At 56.9% G+C, this 23,057-nt stretch overlaps 1 protein-coding gene across 8 annotated transcripts in view; it reads left to right on the top strand.

The window, feature by feature from the left end:
- The first annotated feature begins 248 nt into the window (after positions 1-248).
- MAST3 (microtubule associated serine/threonine kinase 3) overlaps positions 249-23,057 on the top strand; it is a 35,001-nt gene continuing 12,192 nt past the window's right edge. For 2 of the 8 annotated variants that reach the window (XM_037028951.1, XM_037028952.1), the window contains exons 1-13: positions 12,411-12,884; positions 15,661-15,749; positions 15,830-15,902; positions 16,598-16,676; positions 17,105-17,265; positions 17,454-17,529; positions 17,802-18,011; positions 18,105-18,206; positions 18,465-18,597; positions 20,086-20,147; positions 20,536-20,621; positions 21,390-21,598; positions 22,173-22,311. In XM_037028951.1, the coding sequence (XP_036884846.1) occupies positions 12,436-12,884; positions 15,661-15,749; positions 15,830-15,902; positions 16,598-16,676; positions 17,105-17,265; positions 17,454-17,529; positions 17,802-18,011; positions 18,105-18,206; positions 18,465-18,597; positions 20,086-20,147; positions 20,536-20,621; positions 21,390-21,598; positions 22,173-22,311 (1,868 nt within the window). In that variant the 5' untranslated portion in view covers positions 12,411-12,435. Of the gene's footprint in view, positions 329-5,099; positions 5,132-6,681; positions 7,305-7,588; positions 7,679-12,409; positions 12,885-15,660; positions 15,750-15,829; positions 15,903-16,597; positions 16,677-17,104; positions 17,266-17,453; positions 17,530-17,801; positions 18,012-18,104; positions 18,207-18,464; positions 18,598-20,085; positions 20,148-20,535; positions 20,622-21,389; positions 21,599-22,172; positions 22,312-23,057 lie in introns of those variants that run through there. The other 6 variants (XM_037028956.1, XM_037028957.1, XM_037028955.1 and 3 more) reach the window with 6 other exon arrangements.

Genomic DNA, 23,057 nt, shown 5'->3' with positions numbered 1-23,057 from the left:
GCCCTGGTCACATAGATTAACCTCGTCCAGCTTCAGTTCCCTCATCTGCAAAATGGGGATGCTACTACTCCCTCTCTTCTAAGGGGATTCATTGATGTTTACTTCTAGGTTCGAGGTGGGGCGGGCCCTGGAAGGGTGGGGCGGGCTTGCCCAATGGGGGCAGGGCCTTCTAGGAGGGCTCCACAGAGGGGCGGGGCCAGGCCGCACCAGCTGACCGGTTTAGCCAATGGCGGGGCCTCTCAGGCTCTGGCAGAGCAGAAGGCGAGCTGACAGCGAGGACTAGATGACCATGGACGAGCCGAGCCTCCTGCGGCGCCGCGGGCTCCAGGTGAGGACTCTGAGCGGGCGGGAGCGAGGCCGAGTGGACTCGGTCTAAGGACCGGGCCGGGGCTTAGGCGGGCCAGGGGAAACTGAGGGAGAGGGAGGGGAGCGCTCCGATTTCTCCCTCTTGCCCAACCACTTCTCAAAGTGCTCGCCTGGCGGGAAAGGGGTACGCTTCTTTTGTCATGTGGGGAAACTGAGGCTGCAGATGTTAGCCTGAGAGCTTTAAAGGGGATAAGAGACTCGCCTTCCTTCCAGCTACTCTAATAAAATGAGCAGCAGCAGGTCTTGAGCGCTCACCAGATGTCCATCGTTGTATTGATCCCATTAGAGTGATACACTAATATTAATTAGTGGGTATTAAAACTTGCCACTGCGCCCCCGCCTCAGCTCATCCCTAAGGCAAGCCAGGGAGATTAGGGCTGTCCAGGCGCTCATTTGTCAGATGAGGAAACTGTATCTGAGAAAGTCACTAGGCTGAGGTCACCCCGAGTCTTTAACCAGCTCTCTCAGGGATTTTAACCGAGTCCTTAACCAGCTCTCCCAGACACAAGCCATTGCTCCTTAGCTATGCGGGAGGTGGATGGCTGGAAGCACCCTTGCTTCTTGGGGCCTCAGTTTCCCCATGTGCCATAAGCCCCCCCCCCTTTTTTTTACCTGGTCTGGCGTTCAGGAGGCTGAGCAGAGACCTATGTTCAAACCCGTGCAGGGGCCCTGTGACCACGGTGGCAGCCTTTCTGGGTATTGAGAGGATCTTGCCATTGCCCTCTGGGTCTTAGATCACACCCTTACTGAAGCCACAAGGTTGCAGGTGGGAAACCTGGCATTTGTCATTGATCCAATATTTATTGAGTGTTTGCTGTATGCCTGGCTCTGAAGATGCAGCAGGATGTTCCCCATCCTCTGCTACCCTTCTCCTGGACCTCCCAGCCTGGTGAGAGAGACAAAGGCCAAAGCAGCAATGACCCTGCGGAGTGGTCAGCTGCAATGTGGGATGCTCAGGCACACCAGAAAAGGGCAACTGAGCAAGTGTAGCTGGTGGCCTTGGGGCAGAAGAGGCAGCAGCAGGTGGCAGGCAGGGTGTTCGGGGGAATGAAAGAGGCTGAAGGCAGCTAGAACCTAGAAAGGATTGAGGTGGGGGGCACTGAGGCTGGTGAAGGAGGGGAAAGGCAGGTCTTGGACCCAGGCTGCTGCAAAACTGTGAACTCTGCCAAAAGTCGGGGGGGGAGATGCAGGGCAGAGAACTGCCCCCCGCAACCATCGAGAGTGTGGTAGGGGTAAGGGGAGAAGGACAGGAGCCAAGGCCAGAGGCAGGAGTGAGGGGTCTGGGTGCAGAGGAGGGGGTGGGGACAGACTGGTGAGCAATGGGATGTTGGGAAGGGACAGGCCCCGCCTGAAGCCCCAGTTAGACTGGAGCCCCACCCGCAGCCTCCTAAAATAGAGAAACTGCCTCCGGGTAGGCGAGTGGGGGCGCTGCTAACGTCAGAAGTGGGGGCCTGCTCCATGGGGAGGAAGCACCATTCCCTGATGAGTCCCATGTTACAAAACAGGAAACCGAGGCTCAGAGATGTGTATCCACTGTCCAGGTGTCATAGCAAGTAGGTGAGAGAATCGGGATTTAAATCCAGGCACATCCTGCTTCCCCTCCAGCCAACCCCACACTTGCCCACGGACCACCAGTTTGCAGGCCACCAGTTTGTGTCAGATGCGAGTCAGGGGAAGAAGTAGAGACTGGTCCTTCCTGGTTTTGGTTAAGCTCAGACTTCTGTGTAGCGTTTATAGGAGCCAGTTAACATGAGCTGTTATTACTTCCATGACTGCTACTGTTTTTTCATCATCTCCCACTTGGAAAGAGAATTTTAAAGCACCGGATCTCCAAACAGAGCCTCGGGAGCAGAGAAAGTGCCTAGAGCCTGTGTGTGGACTTTGCCCCTGTTGCTGCTGGGGAGGTTCTGTGGAAAGTCATCCTGCCTCCTTATGGCCCACTTATAAGTTCCACCTACAAGTGGAACTTATTCTCCTCCTCCAGAAAGCCTCTGCTCTGTGTGATGTGGTCCCTGCTCACATCTCTCCCACTTGTGTCCAGTTGAGGACTTCCCATCGGGATTGGTGCCCACCTTTCGGAGTCACACCTCCACCCTCCTGTTTTCCACCGGCCTGCTTGCCCAGCCTGGCAGCCCCCTCCAGCCTGTTCCCTCCCTCTGGGTCCCTTCTAATGGCCCCAGTATGGGGGTGTCTGTGCCCTGCTCTGTCTCCTCCAGACTGGGGGCTCCTCGGGGTACAGCTGAGGCTTCTGGAAAGGAAAAAGCATGGCCAAGCCAGTCAAGCACAGAGATGCTGTAAATATTATCTTTAAAGGGCAGTTCCAGGGGATCATCAGCACCTCCTACTCCCCCTTAGGCGGGAGTCACGCCAGGAGTGGGGAACAGCCGGCAAATAGGGGCCTGAGGGTGGAAGCAGAAGATGCAGGGAGCCAAGGTTTGGGGGCAGCACAGGGAGAGCTCCACGTAGGCCCAGCCTTGGGGGTGGGAGGCTGACCATCTTCCCGCACCTCCCTCTGCCACTTTACATCTTTTTGTATTTTGTAAGCAAATTTATATTTATGGTTAAATTGGTGGTTATCATTAACCTTACAGAACTATTGTCTTGGCTCCGATTTATAGAAGCCACCTTGAACTTGCTCTTTGAGTCCTCTCAGGACCTCATGCAACTGGGCCAGTTTCCAAATGAGGAAACTAAGGCACAGAAGGATGAAAGGCTTAGAGGGAGTCACACAGCCCCGATGTGGGGTAGCTGGACTGGGAATCCAGGGCTGTCAGGAGCTTCAGAAGGAAATGGGTGGAATTGGGAAGGGTGCACCCAGTGCCCGGGTCCAGATCCCAGTTTCTCTGTTTCTCTGCTTAGTAGGAGTTGGGGGACGAGGGAGCCAGCATAAGCTCCTATTACAATGGTGGGGGGCGGGTAGAAGAAGACTCTAGTGGTGGTGGTGGTGGCTCCTGGGTCTATTACCTCTTGCCCTGAATGGTAGTGAGCTTCCTGTCCCCGGAGGTATTTAAGCAGATGGAGACCTCAGGGTGGCAGGTTGACCTCCTCCTACCTTGAATGTCTTGGTTTTCTGAGCTCAAAGTAGCTGAGCGACAAAACACCCCCATGGACCCTCCTCTTCCCATGCCTGGAGGCCCTGCCAACTGCTCCAGAGAGGGTTGTCCAGCACTTGGTCCCTTCCGGCCCCCTCCAGTTGGCTGCGGGGGCCGATGAAGTCACTGGTTGCCACAGCGAACACCCTGCTCTGGACGTGGGAGCCAGGAGCCCACCTAGGTTAAAAATAGTCGTGTGTCCTGGACGCCACCACCCCCTGAGTGTGGGGGTGCGGAGTGGGGGGTGCCACTTAAGAAACCTGGACTGTCCGCCTGCTCTCCACCAAGAAGCGTGGGCAACTGGCTTCCCCCAGCATCTCAGTTTCCCAGACTGTAAAAAAATGGACACTGCTCCTGATGTGCAATAGACAGCTCAGTAAATGTGAAGTTTACCGGGATGGTCCACGGAGGCCCTTGCTGAGTGCAACAACAACTCACAACAACAATAATAAAAATAATGGCTGATCCACCTGGGGAACCTTCCTGATGTTACCTCCAACTTGGAGAAGAGAGAACTTAAACGTGGGGAGTGCAGTCACTCAGTCAAGGGCCACACAGCCTGGACAGAGGAGATCACAGATCCAGACCCAGGCCCAAGTGTTCCTAGATTCTGAACTTGTGCTGCATGGCCCTCTGAGGATTTAAAAGCTCTCCAAGTGAGCCACATTTGAGAGTGCACTCCGGGTCCACAGTAGACCCCAAGCGCAGGCCTCTCTTTGCTCTGCCTGTGGTGAGAGCGCCCGGGGTTGGGCAGGTCGGCTTGCTGGGCTCTAAACGGGTCTTCAGTAGGGGGATGATGGGCCATTGCCTCGCTCCTCACCCACCCAGGACCCAGCCCGGTAGGATTTGTGGTGCAGAGGGGATGACTTTCAGATCTGGGAGGGGCAGGGTGAGACAGACTCAGGACCCTCTCTTTCCTTGGACCTCTTGTTCCTCGACAGATTATTAGTACTGTTGGCATACTTCTTTATAAATATAACTGATTTGTTATTTTAAATAATGAAGTTATTTTTAATGCAGGCAGGGTATGAACTGGACAGGGAGGTAGATTAGGAGTCCAGGAGGGACTTCTGGAGCCGACCTGCCCAACCCCGGGTGCTCTCACCACAGGCGGGGCAAAGAGAGGCCTGCGCTTGGGGTCTACTGTGGACCCGGAGTGCACTCTCCAATGTGGCTCACCTGGAGAGCTTTTAAATCCTCAGAGGGTCATGCAGCACAAGTTCAGAATCTAGGAACACTTGGGCCTGGGTCCGGATCTGTGATCTCCTCTGTCCAGGCTGTGTGGCCCTTGACCGAGTGACTGCACTCCCCACGTTTCAGTTCTCTCTTCTCCAAGTTGGAGGTAACATCAGGAAGGTTCCCCAGGTGGATCCCTAGAGAAAGGGATGCTTGAGCTGAGACCTGAGGGATGAGGTGCAGTTAACTAGCACTAGAGAGGAGAAGGGAGTGGGCCTGGCAGAGGACACAGCAGGGGTGAAAATGCCAAGGCACAGCTGAGCCCAGTGTGTGGGGCAAGCAAAAAGAAGGCATAGCTAGGGCAAAGAATATGGGACCCACCGTTGGGTGAGATGAGTGGGGGGTGGGCAGGGATGAGAACAGCTTGTGTCCCTGGAAATGACCATTGTTTTCATCTTCTTTCAGAAGGAGCTGAGCCTGCCTCGCCGTGGACGTGGGTGAGTTCACTTGGGGCTGGTGGGCTGGGTGGGGACTCCGTGGTGCTGGGCACAGACATTTCAACAGCAGCCTCCAAATCATGAATTTATTTAACGACTACAGCAGAGCTTCTCACCTTGACCCTATCCCTAGTGTTTGCAAAGGGCTTCACAAGTGCCTTACTTGGCCTTACCTTTTGGCCTCACCGCACGCTGGGAGGCCCAAGCTAGTTTGCGAATGAGGAAACTGGAGGTGCAAAGGGGTTGCATCACTAGCTCAAGGGCACCCAGCTCAGAAGGGGGCAAACTTCTCTGGCATCCAGAGCCCAGAGTCAAGAATTCCAACCTAACATCCTGGAAGTTTCTTGCTTGCCTTCCTTGATGGGGAGCTCAGTTCCTTTCAGGGAACATGGGTAGAAAATTGTATCCTTCAGGGTCACATAAGCATTTCTATAGGTTGGTATTTTTGGATCCCCAAAGGTTCAAAGAACATTTTGCTCAGTACCTTGGCTGGTTAACAGATGGAGAAAACAAAGCTCTGGAGAGGGTGGGGTTTACCTTGTGCTAATGGTCTGGAGGTGGGTGAGTGCTGACACCCTCTTTTTGAGGACTGTGTTCAACCAAGTTGGGGGTACAACTGTCTTGCCCCTCAGTGAAATTACTCAACAAACTTTTTTTTGGAGCATCTACTGTGTGCCAGGCTCTGTTCCAGGCACAGGGGACATGGGGACTAGTCATGGCCGGGCCCTGCCCACGGAGCTCACACTCTCTTGGGGAGAGTGATGGTGAAGTGATGTTATGAAGAATAGAAATGAAGCACATCGGCTTGAGCCCTGAAGATGTGGGGCCTCCTGGAGGAAGTGACATTTGAGCCTAAATCTGGAACAAGAGGAAGAGGCCAGGGGGGAAAGTCTAAGGGGAGCAGCATTTCAGGCAGAGGGAACAGCGTGGGCAAAGGTCCTGAGGTGCAAACCAGCTTGGCATTGGAAGAACAGCTGGGAGATGGGGGCAGCTGGAGTGAGTGAGCACAGGAGAGAAGCAGGAAGAGAAGAAAGGGAAAGCGCTGGGGGTGGGATGAGAGTTTGAAATCTGATGGTGGGGGTGGGGACAGAGTGGCCCTCAAGCCCTAACCATCTGCTCTCCAGGGACTGGGAATAATGCAGCTGATGGGGAGGGGCCTGAAAGCCTCAGTAGAGGCTGGGGCTTGGACACTGCCCCAGTAGCAGGCACTGTCCTCGGCCTTTGCCCAGGTCGGGTGGTGGACGGTGAATCAGTCCAAACCACAGAGGGCAAACTCCCGCGCCACGGGACAGAACTGGGACAAAGACTCCCTGAGGGCTGCCTGGTCTCTGCCACCTGTGGTATGCCAGACTGAGTCCACCCGGGGACTCAAGGGAGCCAGAGCCAGACACAGACAACACCCGTCCTGTGGACACCCGACCTTCGGGGTCCCGGCTGGACATGAGGGAGGGTAGGGTTTGGGGCAACCCGGGTGGTCGTGTAGGGACGGCTTCGCGGAGGAGGGACGAGTGGGGCCAAAGTCGGATCTGAACGAGGGGGCCGACGTTCCGGGCAGAGGGATCCCCACGGAGCACAGGCCTGGAGGTGGGGCGAGGTCCTTGGATGTGCGCACAGAGGCTGAGACCCGCCGCCAGGGGTCGCCAAGGTCTGGGATGGAGAATAGGGGCGGGGCCTACTCCAATCCTGGATCCCGAAGACCCCTAGGGAGCAGGGCAGAAGAGTCGGAGGGGGAGCGGGACTAGGCGATGGAGAAATGATGCAGCAGAGGAGGCAGTGAAGCCCTTCCTTTCCCTTGGTTCAGTCCGCGGGCCTAGGACCTGGCAGTCCCTCCCTCCCCCGGTGTCCCTCCCCACAAGAGAGTGACACCCGACACTCCAGCCCGCACCCTAAGCACTCCTGCTGCCTTGCTGGGCCTGCGCGCAGGTGCGGGGCTCCGAGCCCCGCCCCGAAGCGGAGAGAGCCCGCCCTCCGGGCCCCCTATGGCCCAGCCCCTTGCCGCGTCCGCCTGGTGTGCTGTCCCCACGTCCGTGTCTGTCGGTCCCTGTTGGATTGAACCACAAGCAGGGTTTGGGGGCCACAAAGGGACTGTTGGTATCCGGCCGTGTAGACGCGGTCCCGGCCTCACCATGAAGTCACGCAGGGACAAGCTGCACATCCCGGCGCTGACCCTCGAGTGAGTGGCTGGGGAAGGGGAAAGGCGGGGTGGGCAGGCAGGTTGACAACCACCCTTCCCCTGCGTCTCTGTTTAAATCTTCCAGAGTCGCACTGCTGCCTCCAGGGAGCTTTCCTAGGTAATCTGTCTGTCCTGGTCCTTGAGGCCTGCAGAAGATCCAGAATCCTGGGCCTTGGGTCCCTTCTCCCTTCTCCTAGAGAACCGGAGCCCTAGTTCGGCCTTTGGATTAGGCCACACGAAGGGGCCGCTGCCAGGTTCACCGTCCCTGGCCTCTTTCTTTGCAGTCTATCTCCGAGTAGCCAGAGCCCGTCCTTGCTGAGCCCCAGCAGCCCCTGCAGCCCTTGCAGCCCTTCCCTGGGCCTGCACCCCTGGAGGTAAGTGTCAGCGAGCAGGGAGAGGCTCAGACATGCCCTGGTACACCCCAAAGTCTTCTTGGAAACTGCCCAGAGATACTGTGGGCTGCTGGCCTCACCTCTCTGGGCATCAGTTTACCACTATATAAAATGGGACTGTGACTTACACTAGGGTCCTGATGGGGAAATTCCATTTTCAGCCATAGCCTGCATGTCCCCTGTCCAACAGGTGGCCAGGGCAAGGCCAGAACTTGAGCTGTTGCCCAAGGTCCTGAGACAGATGCTGGGTTCACAGGGCTCAGAACCCTCCTCGTGAATGGGCCTGGCTCCCAGGCTGTGACCTCAGGGATCCTCCCCTCTCCGCTGGCCAGAAAGTTCCTCCCTCTGAACACACACACACACACACACACACACACACACACACTCAAGCTTAACCAGCTGAAAAGGTGTAGGCAGAAAAGAATCAGCCTCCCGTTCCCTCCACAACCCTGGGAGTGAGGCCCCCTTCCTGACCCCATTTCCCAGCTGAGGAAACTGAGGCTCAGAGAGGAGACACCAGTTCTCCTGGCTCAGTATGTCAGGGGGCCAAGCAACAGAGCCAGCTTGGCCACCAGAGTCTGTTGAGAGTGTGAGCCACCCTCTGTGATTGATGGGGCTCAGAGTCTCGCCCCCATACAAGACAGAAAACCAGGGTCCTCCTGGGCTCCCCACATAGCTCAGGCACCACTTCAAGGAGGCAACAAGTGTGAGGTCAGTGGTGCCTAGAATTTGATGGCCCATCAGTCTTTTACATCTTAATGTGAATGAGCTGCTCAGCTTTTCCCACAGGCCTTAAATGGGAAGAAGAAAACAATTTGGAACCTATGCTGGGTATCAGGCAATAGGCAAATACCTTCATTCAGTCACTTCATTCAAGCATTTCTTAGGCACCTGCTGTGTGCCAGGTGCTAAGGATATAGCTGTGAACAAGATGAACATAGTCCCTTGTTCATGGGACTGTCAGGAAGTGGGCAATGAACAAATGAGTGGACAAAAAAGAAATACATTTAACTGTACTTGAACAACAACTAAAATAAAATTTAAAAATAAAAATAAAGCACTTAGACCAGCAAAAAACCCCAAAACATTTAGACAGAGACCTCACAGCAGAGATTATGTTTGAGCTGAGCCATGGATAGAACTATGGGAAGAGAGACAACGGGCAGAGGGAATTGGATGTGCAAAGGTCCTGGGGCAGAACTGAGATTTTTATAAAGCTTCTGTGGCTGCCATAAGGGGAAGAAAGGGTCTGCTGGAACAGAGGATAGGAGTGGAGATAGCAGAGGCAGGGAGGTGGCTAGGGCAACATCTGGGTAGGAGATGGTGGGTCTGGACCAGTCTGGTTGCCCAGTGGGAGACGGGACTGCTTGTAGCTCCTACTTAGCAAAGGAGGACACTTGAGACTTCAGAGGTATGGGACCTCAGATTATGATGTCCAGAGGCACCTGGGAGACAGTGTCAGGCCAGAATGGACTCTGAGTTCTTGGCCTCAACCCCAGGAAATCCCAGGAACCTGTTGAGAGCAGCTGAGCCAGTTTTACCAGGAAGAAATGGAGGCAGTTTGGGGCTTTAGCAGCGGTCACTGGGCGGCTTCCTCGCCACCAGGGGGCAGCAGAGCCTCATCGCTTTGGACCAGGCAAGGAACTGGGTCCTTGCCTCTCCTGTTGCAAACATCCTGGGAATAAGCCCACATTTGTCCCCTCAGTCTCCCACAGGACGGTCCGGCCCCTTCGACCCCCTTGACTCCTCCCTGTTCGTCTCCTCATCACTCACCCTGCTCTAGCCAAGCAGCTTCCTGGACTGCCAGAATGTGCGCTAGTGTAGCCTCAGGGCCTTTGCACTTGCCCTTTCCACCCAGAACTTCATTTTCTCCAGGTCCTCCTTTCTTCATTTTTCAAGTCTCCATCAAGCTCACAGAAGAGGAAGCCTTCCTTGAACACCCCTTGTTTAAGGGCGCTCAAGTCCTGGTTACATTCATTATACCCATCTATTTTTCTCACCCAGACCTCATCATGGGTGTGATTTTCATGTTTTTTTGTGTGTGACAGTTGGCGTATTTTTCTTACCCAAAACTCTTGGAGCAACCTTGAGGGCCAGACTTTGATATGTCCTAGTCATCCTATACCTTCCGGGTACGCCAGGCACACAGCAGGTGCTCAGTTAATGCTCGTGGCGTGAACAAAAGGGCGGCAGCTGGGAGGGCACTGCTGGTGGTGGTGGTTGTAAGAGGGGTCGAAGAAGGTCCTGAGTTGGACCCTCACAGACAAGGGGGTGACACAGGCTGTTCCAGGCAGGAACAGCATTACAGAGGAGTGTTCCTTCTGGGGCCCTGAATGCCAGGATGGGAAGAATTTGGATTTCCTACCTAGGGTGCTGGGAGCTAGCTGCACAGGGTATGGGGCTGAGAGGGGTGTGGACATCTCATGGGCAGGCAGGAAGGGCTCAGGTGGTCAGACCAGTGAGGGGTCGGGGGATCTGTACCCCTTCCGGGGGCGCATCCATTTACACACTCTAGTACAAGCAGAGAGGCAGAGCCCTAGTCTCGGACAGGGGCAGGGTCTGAGCTCAGGCAGAGGGATTCACTCAGGAGTGGAGTTTTGCTATAACAGCAATGAGAAGCCATGGAAGTGGTGCAAGCATGGGAGGGACATAATTTGGTGAGCGTTGGGCTGGCGCCGAAGGTTAGTGGTTTGGCCAGTCTCCCACAGGAGGCTTTGCTGTGGCCACAGGCCCTCTTCACTGTTGGCTGCAGCCCCTCATTCTGCAGAGGAAGAAACCGAGGCCAGATGGACACAGGAGAAGCATCTACTGGGAACACTGGTGCAGTGGGTGTGATGGGGGTGCGGAGGCGGTGCAGAGTGTGGCCACGGCCGAGGATGAGAGACAGCTGCTTTCTTAACTATGCAGGAGTGTCCTCAGCACATGTTGGGGGAGTTTGTGGGTACAGCCTGTCAGCACATGGTGATACAAGATTGTGGCTTCATCTCCTCTTGGGTCCCCAGACCTGGGTCCACTTAAGCTCCCCTTATACAGGTGGCTAGATGCCTAAGGGCCATCAGTGACCCTTCCCATCCTCATCTCCACATCCGGCCCCTCACAAGACCTGTCCCTTGGCCTCAAATGCAGTCCAGAATTCACCTACTTGTCTCCATAGCCCCACTTTGGTCCAGATCTCAGTGTCCCCCTCCCAGGCCCTGTCACAGCCCCTCAGTAGTGTCCTGCCACCTCCATTCTTGCCCCCCACAGCTCCTCTTCCCAATAGCAGACATAGGCAGGTTTACAAACCTAGTTCAGAGCATACTGTTCCCGTACTCACATGTCCTCCATGGCTCCCCATGGCTCCTACAATAAAACTACTTTCCCTGGAGCCCACAGTGCCTACGTGGTCAGCCCTGCTGGCATGTTCCCCTCAGCCCCGCCTCAGGACCTTTGCGTGAGCTGTCCTCTCTGCTTAGGGCACTCTTTGTCCATGGCTGGCGCCTATCTTCCTTCTCCCTAACTCAGCTGGCTGCTGTGTCACACCTGTCCTTTGCCAGTGTTACACCTGTCCTTTTTTCCCCCTCCATCTTAGTGATTGAAATTAACATGTTCATTTAATTGTTTTCCATATGTTCTCTGCCTCCTGTACCAGACTAGGGACCCCTGAGGGCAGGGATTATTTGTGGCTTTGTTCTCACTGGGTCCCCAGGGTTCAGCAGAGGCAGGCACACAGTAGGTGCTCAGTCAATGTTCATTAAGTGAATGAATTGCCAGACATAAGTGTTTGAGCCCCAGCCTGGCAGACCTGGAGAGCCCTCCTGGGGAGACATACAGCAGGCATCTGGGCCACAGGACGGGCCACTGATGGTGACACTGGGTATGAGGGGACAGGATGGGGAGCCTGAGAGAGACTCGAGAAGCAAAACCGGTGGCAAGAGAGATAGGCAGGTTAGGGCTACACAGTGGGCGGCAACACCCACTCTATACCCCAGTCTCCCCTCCTCAGAGCATCAGCTGTGGTCCAGTTACCAAAGTGCTGTGTGGCCTGCAAGGGGGCCGCCCTCAGGGTGATGCTGCCCCTGACTTCCTGGGGCTGTTATGAGAGGAAGAAGGATTCATTTATTGTCTACTGTGTGAGACATGTCTCCTTCCATGGTGAACACAGGGCGTTGAACCCCCAGCCCATTGCTGGGTTCCCTTCTGTTCCACGAGCGGTACGTGTGGATTGGCGAAACAGAGGCCTAGAATTTAGCCCTATGCTACATTTACATATAATTCCTATAATCTTGTCAGCCCCATTTTCCTCCCATTTTACAGTTGAAAAGACTGAGACTTGCAAAATTAAATCGGGCACCTGATTCCTGACAGTGGCCAAGTTGATGGCCTTTTCTGTCACACAGACTGGCGGAGTGTGTCATATGCCCTGACTTAGTTTGCTGAACATGCTCTCTGTGTCAGTCCAGTACTGGGAGATGCTGGGACCCCAAGGAGCCCAAGTCTGTGGAAGACAAAGGCAGACAGATACAAAAGAAGGCTTCCTGGAGGAGGGAACGCTGGATTTTATCAGGCGGAAAGGGCATTCCAAAGAGTGGAGGCAGCGGGCACGACAGCATGAGTCCCGCCAGGTGGAGGGATGGGCCTCGAGTGTCACACTTAGCAAAAGGGCTTAGGGCCACTGGAGAGAGAAAGGGGTCCGCGATCAGATTTACATTTTGAGGGAAAAGAGCCAAGTTCCTAGGCCCAACCTCCAGCTGCCGCCAATGCCAGGTCCCCGCTGCCACTGTCATACTGGCAACGCCCGGACCTTCCATCCGCGGCCCAGGCAACACCCCACCCCTCCGCCCGCGGCCCTCGCAACACTCCGCCCACTCGGTCGCACGCGGAGCTGCTGGCAACGCTTCCGCTTCGCTCCCCCGCCCCTGACAGGCCCCGCAGGGCGGGGCCCCCCTGCACGCTCTTCCTCCTCGCCTCCCTACCCCAGCCCCGCGGTGCCCCCCCTCACCCCGCCCAGCGCTACCGGGCTCCCGGGGTCGATCCCGTTACGGAGGTTCGCCCTCGGCTGCTGCCGGCTGCGCCCCCGCGCCTCCAGGGCCTCGGGAGGCACAAAGGGAAGGAGCAGCATGTCCGATCCCAGCTACTGGACGGCGGTGGCGGCTCCGGGCCACAGGAGCCGCCTGGCCAAGGGCGCACTGCTGCAGCGCTCCAAGAGGTAGGGGTCACGGCGCCGGCGGAGTAGATACTAGTGGCCAGGAGTGTGTCTCCAAGGTGTGGCGAGGGCCACTATTTGAGGTGGTAGAAAGGACGCTTTGGGATCGAGGTATCCGCTTGGGTCTCAGACACCCTCTTAATGTCCCTGGGTGCCCACACTGAAGTGTCTGTCTGTCAGGATCGCAGTTGGGGCGGATGAGGCAGCAGGGAGTTAAGACTGAGGCAGAATTCGAACCCAGGGCTCTGGGCCCAGGTTGACCTGGGGAGAAGCTTCTTGGAAAAACTGATGGTGATCTTTCCTCCGGACCCCAGCTAGAAATGTTGGTTCACAGATTGGTGCCGCAAGAGGCTGGGGTGCATGTGGTAGTGTCGGGAGCACCAATCTCTGTGTTTAACCTAGAGCAACTCCTGGCCTCTCTTGGAGTCTCAGTGTCCCCTTCTTAAAAGCAGATACTAAGCAAGGCCTGTGGACTCTACCGGACCTAGATCCAAATGCCAGCTCAGCCACTGCCAGGCTCTGTGACCTCAGGCAGTTTCTTTACGTCTCTGAACTTGTGTGTTTGATCCCTGCTGGGAAGGGGCATTCCCACAGGGGAGCACAGGCAGAGGCTGGGCAGTGGAACCCTGAATGCCAAGTCCAAGGGCTTAGATCCTTCTCCCGGAACCTGGGGAGCCACACAGGGTTTATGGGCACCTCAGGGACTGGGTGAGGCAAACTGGTTTCAGGCTCTTGTTTTCTGCCATATTCTCCTGTTGAGCCACATGGGTGGTGCTAGGCTGCTTCTCAGGGTCCTGGGCCTCCTCCAGGGAGGGCTCAACAGATAGCAGGCCACAGATGCTCAGAAAGTAAACAGATGGTGCTCACTTCCCCTTTGACACCTTCTATTCGGCCGTTTTCAAGAATGCCCTGCCTAAGAACAAGAGGTGGGCCCCCAAGTGTTTTTCCCAAATGCTGTTGGAAGTGACAGATGATGAAGGTGGAGGTGGGAGTAAGGAACCAGGTGAAGGGCGGGGAGAGGATGTGGGGCTGGTGCGTGCCTGTGCACATGCGTGCGTGCGCACGCGTGCGTGTGTGTGTGTGTGTGTGTGTGTAGGGGGTTGGCAGGAAGTTTTGCAGGAACCTGTGGGGTTTCACTTTTGCTTCTGTACGTCAGATTAGAGGACAATCCCTGTGGCTGTGGACATCTGTGGCCTCAGTTTCCCTGGGCTGGGAAATGGGTGCATGTGGTCTCTCCCACCTCCTAGCTTGTTGGGATTGACAAATAGTGACTTAATTTGCTGGGGGGACATGGCTGTGCACCAGGTCCCACAAGTCTTGTCAGGGAAAAAAATGACAGTACGTGTACCTGCCACCAAAGCTGAGCCATGGGTACTGGTTTTATCAAACCTTCAGACACCCTTATCAGACAGATACAAAAGAAGGCTTCCCGGAGGAGGGAACGCTGGATTTTACCAGGCGGGAAGGGCATTCCAAACAGTGGAGCCAGCAGGCACGACAGCATGAGTCCCGCCAGGTGGAGGGATGGGCCTCAAGTGTCACACTTAGCAAAAGGGCTTAAGGCCACTGGAGAGAGAGCACTGCAGTGCTTCCCAGCACTGCACTGGCTGGTGTGGCTCAGTTGCTTGGCATTGTCCCACAAACCGGATTCCCAGTCCGGGCACATGCCTGGGTTGTGGGTTTGGTCTTCAGTTGGGGTGCCTCAGAAGGCAACCAATCTATGTTTCTTTCTCGCACATGGATGTTTCTCTCTCTCTCTCTCTAAAAAAAAAAAGGTTCCCCAGCACTTGCAAGGTATACCAATGGGAAAACTGAGTCTCAGAGGGGCAGCTTTGGGCAGGCTGGACCTAAACACCGCCTGCCCCTCACCCCATGCCTGTCTTGTTGCCTGGGTCAGTGGCTGACTGTGCCTCCCCACCTTCGCCTGCACTGTACCTTCCACCTGGGACACTGCTTCTGGCCCCGTGAAGCCGGAGGTTTCGCCTCCCTCCCTGTACAGGGCTGTGGCTGAGCTGCGTTGGCGGCCGGGTGTGTGGGCTGGTGCACTCAGTAGCAAGCAGAGCTGTTGCTGGGCGACTGCTCTGGTGGGGGGGGGGGGTGCCAGTGTCACTCCCAACTTCCTTTTGCCAGGGTGGGTGCTGGAGCCAGGGCACCGGTGGTTTCAGCCTGGGCAGGGGCTGGTGGCCAGGAGCCAAGATAGAAAGAAATGTGTGGGCAACAGTTTGACAGAACAAGAGACAGGGCCCAGCTGTGCAATATCCTGAGTTCAAGGTTTTTAAGGGTCAGACTGGCATTTTAGGGGGATTCTTGGGGAGGCATATTGTCAAGAGACAGGGCCAGTGCCCTGGGAAAGTGTGCACAGAATGGAATGGGGGACTGCCTTAACCCACCTGCAGGATCCAGGGTCCCTTCCACCCTGTGCTGATTCTCCAGAGCTCCCGCCAGGTGTGGGAAAGGTGCAGGGGGTGGGAGTGTGAATGCGGAAGCCTGAGAAGGCAGGCCAGGGGCTCCTGGCCATGCACGGTGACCACCAGGAGGCCAGAAGCACTTCATGCCACCACTGATAATAACAGTAATAGTAGATTTAATAATAGTAATACTTGTCAAATATGACTTACTCTGGGCCTGGAAATCTGAACTAAGTAAGGGCCACAGGGGAGTCCAGCCAGGGGCAGAGTGGGAGCGATTGTGCCCGGCTTCCTGCCCTGCCCCGAAGCCAGCCACGAGTGAGCTGCAGCCCTGGGTTAACATCTAACCTTATCCCCACCCGCCCCTACAGCTGCCGCAGTGGGAACCGCAAGAGCCTCATGGTAGGAACACCCTCACCAACCCTTTCCCGGCCCCTGTCACCTCTGTCAGTCCCAACTGGTGAGCATGGGAGCCAGCGGGTGGGCACTGTGTCCTGTCTTCACCCCTGATGACTCAGTTTCCCCTGGCCTCCTGCTCAGCAGGCAACAGCCCCCTGGATAGTCCCCGGAACTTCTCAGCTGTGTCAGCTGCCAGCTTCCCCTTTGCCCGGAGGTGAGTAGTCCCTGGCTTTGGGGGATGCTGTCCTTATGACTGGTGAAGGGACAGGCAGGGCGCATGCACCCGGTGGACCTGCCTCCTCATTGGCCTTTTCCCATCCCTTGGCCCCTGCCCTGCCTCGGTCCCTCCCTCTGGTTTCTGCCCCTGCTTCTCGGCAGCCACGTGCCTCGCACAGACAGGTAATTTCAACGAGCCCCTGGGGGGGAGAGGAGACACCACCAGGTCTAAGAATCATCAATTCACTGAAAGTAATTCATTCACTTGACGAGAGCTGGTGGAAGACCTGTTGTTTGCCAGGCATTCAAATGTCACTTATTCATTCAACACCTGCTGAGTACCTGCTGTCTGCCATGCCCTGTGCTGAGGGGCTGGACTCTGGCCCTTGGGGAGTCCTCAGTCTTGTGGCGGTGGCCAGAGTGTACCCCAGCAGGTACAACTCAGAGGTGGCAGCTTTGACTGGGGCTGAGTAGGAACTCTCTGGCAGCTGAAGTCAAGGAGGACTTCTCGAGGAGGTGTCTGAAGGATGAAGAAGAGACACGTAGTGGACTTGCCCACCCTGAATCACTGTTCTCAGCCTTATAAAGTGCCTCTTCCAACCGGGCCAGAATCTGGCAGCCACAGTGTTCACCCCTGGTCCCCACAAACCGCACAGGCCATGCCTTCCTTCCAATTCTGATCCTCCTCCTCAGGGCTGATGGCAGAAGATGGTCCCTGGCATCCCTCCCATCTTCTGGCTATGGAACCAACACGCCCAGCTCCACCGTCTCGGTACCTGCGGTCCCCCTTGGTGGGCAGACGGGCGGGGCAGGGTTGGAGAGGGACATCTCTTTGGTTTTTCCCGGGGGTCAGTTGTGCAGTTTGCAAACTCCTAGCTTCTGCCGAGGTGCTACATGCTGGGCCATGTGGAGGTCCCTGCAAGGACCCAGCCTTAGCCCCAGGAGCGCCCAGTCTGGAATATACAGATATCCCTAGCCTGTGGGGTCAAGGCCTGGATGGAGGGGATCTTGGGGCTACCAAGGGAACAGGCAGAGACGGCTTCCTGGAGGAGGGGGCATCAGAGCTGGGGTATTGAGGGGCCAGGCAGGAGAATATTACTGTCTGATGATCAGCCGGCAGCCTTGGCCTTTAGGCCCAGTGCTGGGGTCCTGGCTGTGGTGCTGACCACCAACCACGGCCCTCATACACACTCCTGCCAGTCGAGCTCATCCTCCCGGGAGCGTCTCCACCAGCTTCCTTTCCAACCGACGCCAGACGAACTGCGTTTCCTGTCCAAGCACTTCCGCAGCTCAGAGAGTGTGGTTGATGAAGAGGGTGGCCACCGCTCACCCCGCCTTCGACCCCGCTCCCGCAGCCTCAGGTGGGCCTTGACCGCTAGGCCTTGACCACTAGCCCCTGCCCTAGCACCTTCTCGGGCTGGCATATGGACCCCACGTGGCTCCTCCTCCCCCGCTCACTGGCTGGGAACCTACCTTGGCCTGGCTCGGCCCCTACCCCTGGGCTGGGTCTCAGCTCCCACGTCACCAGTTGATCATCACCCCCCTTCAGCCCTGGACGCACAACAGGAAACTTCGACAACGAGATCGTCATGATGAACCATGTGTACCGAGAGAGGTTCCCGAAGGTGGGCAGTGCCCTGTGGCTGGACCGGCCCCGACACCCGTCCACATTGCTCTCCATCTGTGTGGTAGACAGGCTCTCTGTCTTCTTGGCTGTATCCCCACATCTGTCCATTGCTCTTTTTCCCTCTTGGTCTCAAATGCTGCCCCCCGCCATCCTCTGCCCCCACCAGCTACATGGTCGCATCTCTCTCTCCCCGCTGTCTCTTCTACTCCCATCTGCTCTTGCTGCTCCCCAGTCCCGTGCCATGACTGGCCGCCCGTCTCCCCCGCCCAGGCCACGGCCCAGATGGAGGGCCGTCTGCAGGAGTTCCTCACTGCCTTTGCACCTGGTGCCCGGCTGGCCCTGGCCGATGGCGTCCTGGGCTTCATCCACCATCAGATCGTCGAGCTGGCCCGCGACTGCCTGGCCAAGTCTGGAGAGGCACTTGTCACCTCCCGCTACTTCCTAGAGATGCAAGAGAAGCTGGAGAGGCTGCTGCAGGATGTGTGTGGTGGTGGGGGGGCTTGAGGCTGGGGTCCTGGGTGGGGTGGGGCAGGGACACGTCCAATGAGTGACGTCCCGCCCACCCGCCTGCAGGCCCGTGAGCGTTCGGACAGTGAGGAGGTCGGCTTCATTGTCCAGCTGGTCCGGAAGCTGCTGATCATCATTTCACGGCCTGCACGGCTCCTTGAATGCCTCGTGAGTCCCCTAACATGGCCAGGGGCAGGGCCCTTGCAGAGCTGAGGCCAGATCCCCAAGCTACAAGACACAGTTCCCATTGTGTAGGGCTTTGAGAGGCTGCCAGGCTGGGGTGGGCTTCCTGTAGGATGGGACGGAGCTGAGACCCCAGGGACAAGTTGGAGCCACTGCTCAGAATGCTCCAGACTGAAGGCACAGCCCTTGCGAAGGCCTGGCGATGAGACCAAGCCCCGGCTGACCAGCCCTCTGCGCCCCCAGGAGTTCGACCCTGAGGAGTTTTACCACCTGCTGGAGGCTGCTGAGGGCCAGGCTCGAGAGGGCCAGGGCATCAAGACGGACCTGCCACAGTACATCATTGGGCAGCTGGGCCTGGCTAAGGACCCCCTTGAGGGTGAGCTGGGTGGGGGAGGGTGGAAGGAGGAGACTGAGGAGAGGCTGAAGTAGAGTCATGTTGTCCTTGTCTCTCTGTTTCCTGCCCTTGGTCCTTGTCTCTCTGTTTCCTGCCCTTGGTCCTTGTCTCTCGGTTTCCTGCCCTTGGTCCCTGTGAGACCCTCTGTGGGTGAAATGTCCAGGGCCCCAGAGTCAGTTGGCTGCACATTGGACCCCTGACCTGCCAGGGCCTTGGGTAGTCAGTGTCCTCAAATGCCAAGTTGAAACACGCCAGGACACCAGGGGACCACCACTGGCGATGACATTCATATTGTCCTGCAAATTCACAAAGCCTGTTCTCAGTTTCATCTGACTGTGGCCCTAGAGGTGGACTGGGAGTCAGACGGGGCCACTTGTAGGGACAAACTCCCCCTGACAGCCAGGGCATGGGGGTCCACAAGGGAAGCATGGAACTTGGATTTGCCCAGTGCAGGGGTGGTCAGGGCAGGCTCTGAGAGGAGGTGACACTCAAGCTGAGGATGGAGAGGTGACCAGATGCTGACCCAGGGAAGCAAAGGGGGAAGAACCAAATGGGGAACAAGAAAGGCCCTGAGGTGGGGCTATGCCTGGTGTGTTGGAAGAGCAAAGAGAGGGTACAGCTGAGGAGCAGAGAAAACAGGAAAGCTGGGGGAGGCAAGGGGGTTGGTGGGTCCTGGCTGTAATAGTCGGTGCCCACCCAGCGTCATTTCTGCGTTGTCTGAGACCAGGCTGCCGTTATCCCCACTTAAAGCTGGAGAGACTGAGGCTCCAGGCAGATGAGGGCGAGCAGGGCATCAGACACAGGCGTGCCGAGGCTGAGCACTGGCGGATCGGCCCTGGGGCCAAAGCCATCCTCCTCTCTGTCCAGGGAAGACGACGCAGGTGGTGCTGGGGGTAGCCGGGTGTCAGAGGGAGCAGAAGTAAGGCAGGTGGCTGCAGATCACCTACCCAGCCCCTGGGGGGCCCACTGTGGATGGAAGGGGGCCTCGCTCGCCCCTGAGGCTCTGCCGCATCACATCCCAGCCTAGCTCTGGGGCCATGAAACACTCTTCATTGCCACTGTCACAGCTTACAGTTCAGAGACCACTCATTCCCATCTTCTACCAAGCCCCGGGGCTGGGCTATCAGGGGCTCCCCCTGGGCCACACTGTGAGCTAGGAGTTGTTAGGTCACCAGGAGGCCGGTCACAACTGGTGTTCACTGGCCCAAGGCTGGGACCCTGGGCTTGATAAAGACTGAGCAGCCGGAGCCTGCTAGCTAGCCCTCCTGGACGGCCCCTCAGTTGTTTAGTCTAGCCTCCTGGATCCGCCTGTGACTTGGACACAGTCCGGGCTCGTTGGCAGTGTCCTGGGAGCTGGTCAGGGGAGGCTCCAGGTTCCCAGTCCCAGATGAGCCTTGGAAGCCCCAGGGCATCTCTGGGTGATGGACAAGATGTGGAGGCTCCACTTAAGGCTCCTCCCTCATCTTGCAGAGACAGTGCCTCTGAGTCACCTCGATGACAGAGGACAAGCCCCAGCGCTCGAGTCCCTGGAGGTAAGGCACAGGGCGATGGGGACCCACACCTGTCTTATTTTTTCCCAGGGCAGACCAGACAGCCAAGGGAGGGTCTGGGTTTGCAGAAGTTTGTGTGACTTGGTGTTTGACAAATGCCTGTGGCTGTGGGGGCAAGGGGGGAGGGTTAGATTGCCGTGCTGTGTGGGAAGGGCAAGGCGGGGCTGGAGGGGGCACCGGAAAGGTGTTTTGGAGGATGTGTGCTTTTCTGAGAGGAGGGCACAGCTTGGCAAAAGCTCAGAAACTCGGACCGTGAGTTGGAGAAGTTTGGGTGGGAGAGGAAGTACCATCAGGCACCAGGACTTGGGGGCTAGAAGAGCTCAGCCCGCTCTTCAGGGGGCCAGTACCCGGAACCCTTCTTGCCCCCCAGAGCCATGCCCTGGTCGGCCCGTCACGGAGGAAGCCCTGCGAGAGCGACTTTGAGACCATCAAGCTCATTAGCAATGGAGCCTACGGGTGAGTTCTCGGGTCCCCCATGGGCCCATTTCTCACATACTCACGGGGATGCCTGAGGCCCCATGGCCTCTGAGTGTATGGACAGGGAAGCTGAGGCCTGCAGAGGGATGAGGAGATACAACACAGCCAGGCATGGCCGCAGATGGTTTCATCCCTGGTCCAGGCGTAGCAGGCTCTGATCGGAGAAAAAAGGTGACCACATGGTGGCAGTGGCATGCAGTGAGCCCTGTTTGTCACTGGCAGATTGCAGAGGGGTGGGTGTGGAGAGTCCCGGACAGCCTGAGACCATCAGAGCAAGATGGGAGAGGGGGCCAATGGCATGGTGGCAAGTCTGTGGATCCGAGAGCCCCAAAGGGCAGCAACAGCATTGCGTGGGTTCCTTATAGGCCCAGGGCCTGTCTGTGGCCGGGAGTAGTGGGGTACAGTTTCACCAGGTATGTAAAGCCAGAAGGGGCCAAATGGCTCATTTGGACTATATTTAAATTGGTTTGAGTTTGGTGCAGGGTTTTGAGTTAATGGGTCTCAGCCCAGTGTGAATAAGTAAACATTCTAAGGGCCAGCACACCGGGGCCACGTCTGGTTCATTTACAGGGCACCAAGGAGGGCAGCCTACACCTGGGAAGAGGGGTCGGGAATGGAGAAAGGTGTCCCAGGTGGGGAGCTCAGCACAGGCCATGGCCCAGCAGATCGGGTCCTGGGCCCAGGTCTGTGTCCCAGGTCTGCCGGGGCCTTGAGCTCAGGCCCCAGCAAGCCTGGACCTCCTCCCAGGGCCGTCTACCTGGTGCGGCACCGGGACACTCGGCAGCGCTTTGCCATCAAGAAGATCAACAAGCAGAACCTGATCCTGCGCAACCAGATCCAGCAGGTCTTCGTGGAGCGTGACATCCTCACCTTCGCCGAGAACCCCTTTGTGGTCAGCATGTTCTGCTCCTTTGAGACCCGGCGCCACCTCTGCATGGTCATGGAGTACGTGGAAGGTGCGGTCCCTTGGGCTTGCATGCCTCTAGCAACAGGGAACTCACCCTCTTCCCGGGAGAAAGCCCCTCCTTGGGCCAGGGTGCTTTGTGCTCTAATCTTCTTGCATTCCCAGCCTGCCCTGGGGACCGTCAGTCTAGAACAGGGGATCGGGGTTTGGGGAGCCCAAAGAAGAGCATGCGGGCAGGACCCTAGAGGATAGGGGAAGGATGTACATCCTAGGCAGGGGAGACTGGTGGGCAGAGGCCTGGAGGCTAGAAGAATAGGGGAGGGCTCAGGAATTTTGGCTTCAGGTTGCAGTTCAGGATAGAGCAGGGCCTTCGGGTAAGTGCAGGAGCAGCCATTTACGAGCATGTTGCCAGGCAAGGAAAGAGAATGTGCACTTTGTAGGCACCCTTAACAGAGCTGCTGCCCTGGGGGCGAGAAGCAGGAGGCAGGGTCTACCCTCCCCAAAGCCCTACCCAGTTTTCCACCCTGATTCTGTACCACTGGGGACCTTTGCACCAGGCAGGGAGGGTGCGGAGGTGTTGGGCAGGCTGTACAGCCTATGCCTCTGAGCACCTTGGCCCCTTGCAGGGGGTGACTGTGCCACACTCCTGAAGAACATGGGCCCGCTGCCCGTGGACATGGCCCGCATGTACTTCGCGGAGACGGTGCTGGCCCTTGAATACCTGCACAACTACGGCATAGTGCACAGGGACCTCAAGCCTGACAAGTGAGCCACTGGGGCTTCAGGGACCACCTGCAGGGTTGGGGACAGGCCTGGGAGGGCTGAGGGTGGAGTTTGGAGCCATGCAAGGCGTGAGGCCCAGAGAGGCACGGGGGTGGTGCCTCAGCGGGGTCTGGGGCTGCTCAGGAGTCCCACCTATCGGGATTCTTTTGGCATCATGGGGTCCCTACTAACGAGAAGGCAGGGAACTTGCACATGGTGAGCACCTGGTGTGTACAGAGAGAACAGTTATTTAATAGGCACCTGCTGTATGCAGGGAAAGGACTGTGCACTTATGGATGTGGAGCCAGGCAAGGAGAGGGAATGTGCACTTAGGACGCATAAACTGGACATAGGAAGGAATCATGCACTCAGAGCTGCTGCCGCACAAGGAGAGCGAGCACGCACTTAGGCACCAGCTATATTTAGGGAAAGGGAGCGTGCATGTTTCTAAAACTTATACGTGAAGAAAGGGACTGTGCGTGTCTTGAGCACATGTTATGTTTTAATGCAGGAAAGGAAGAGACGAATGTTGATCGGGAGTCTTAGAATATTTATTTTATTCCAGCATCTAGTAAGCACCTAAGATGTGCCAGTTCTCGATGGGTGACGGGGGGAGACATGAGCATTAATGTGAATAATCCTTCCTGCTTTGTAACCCCTACATAATTTTAAAAGCACTCTCCCCTGCACGAATTGAGCACCTGTGGTGCACAGAGGAAAGGGCTCACCCATGTACTGAGTGCCCTCTG

This window comes from Sturnira hondurensis, unplaced genomic scaffold (assembly GCF_014824575.4).
Source record: "Sturnira hondurensis isolate 20B ecotype Veracruz unplaced genomic scaffold, ASM1482457v3 Scaffold0020119, whole genome shotgun sequence".
NCBI classification, from domain to species: Eukaryota; Metazoa; Chordata; class Mammalia; order Chiroptera; family Phyllostomidae; genus Sturnira; species Sturnira hondurensis.
This window is presented reverse-complemented; position numbering and strand designations above follow the sequence as displayed.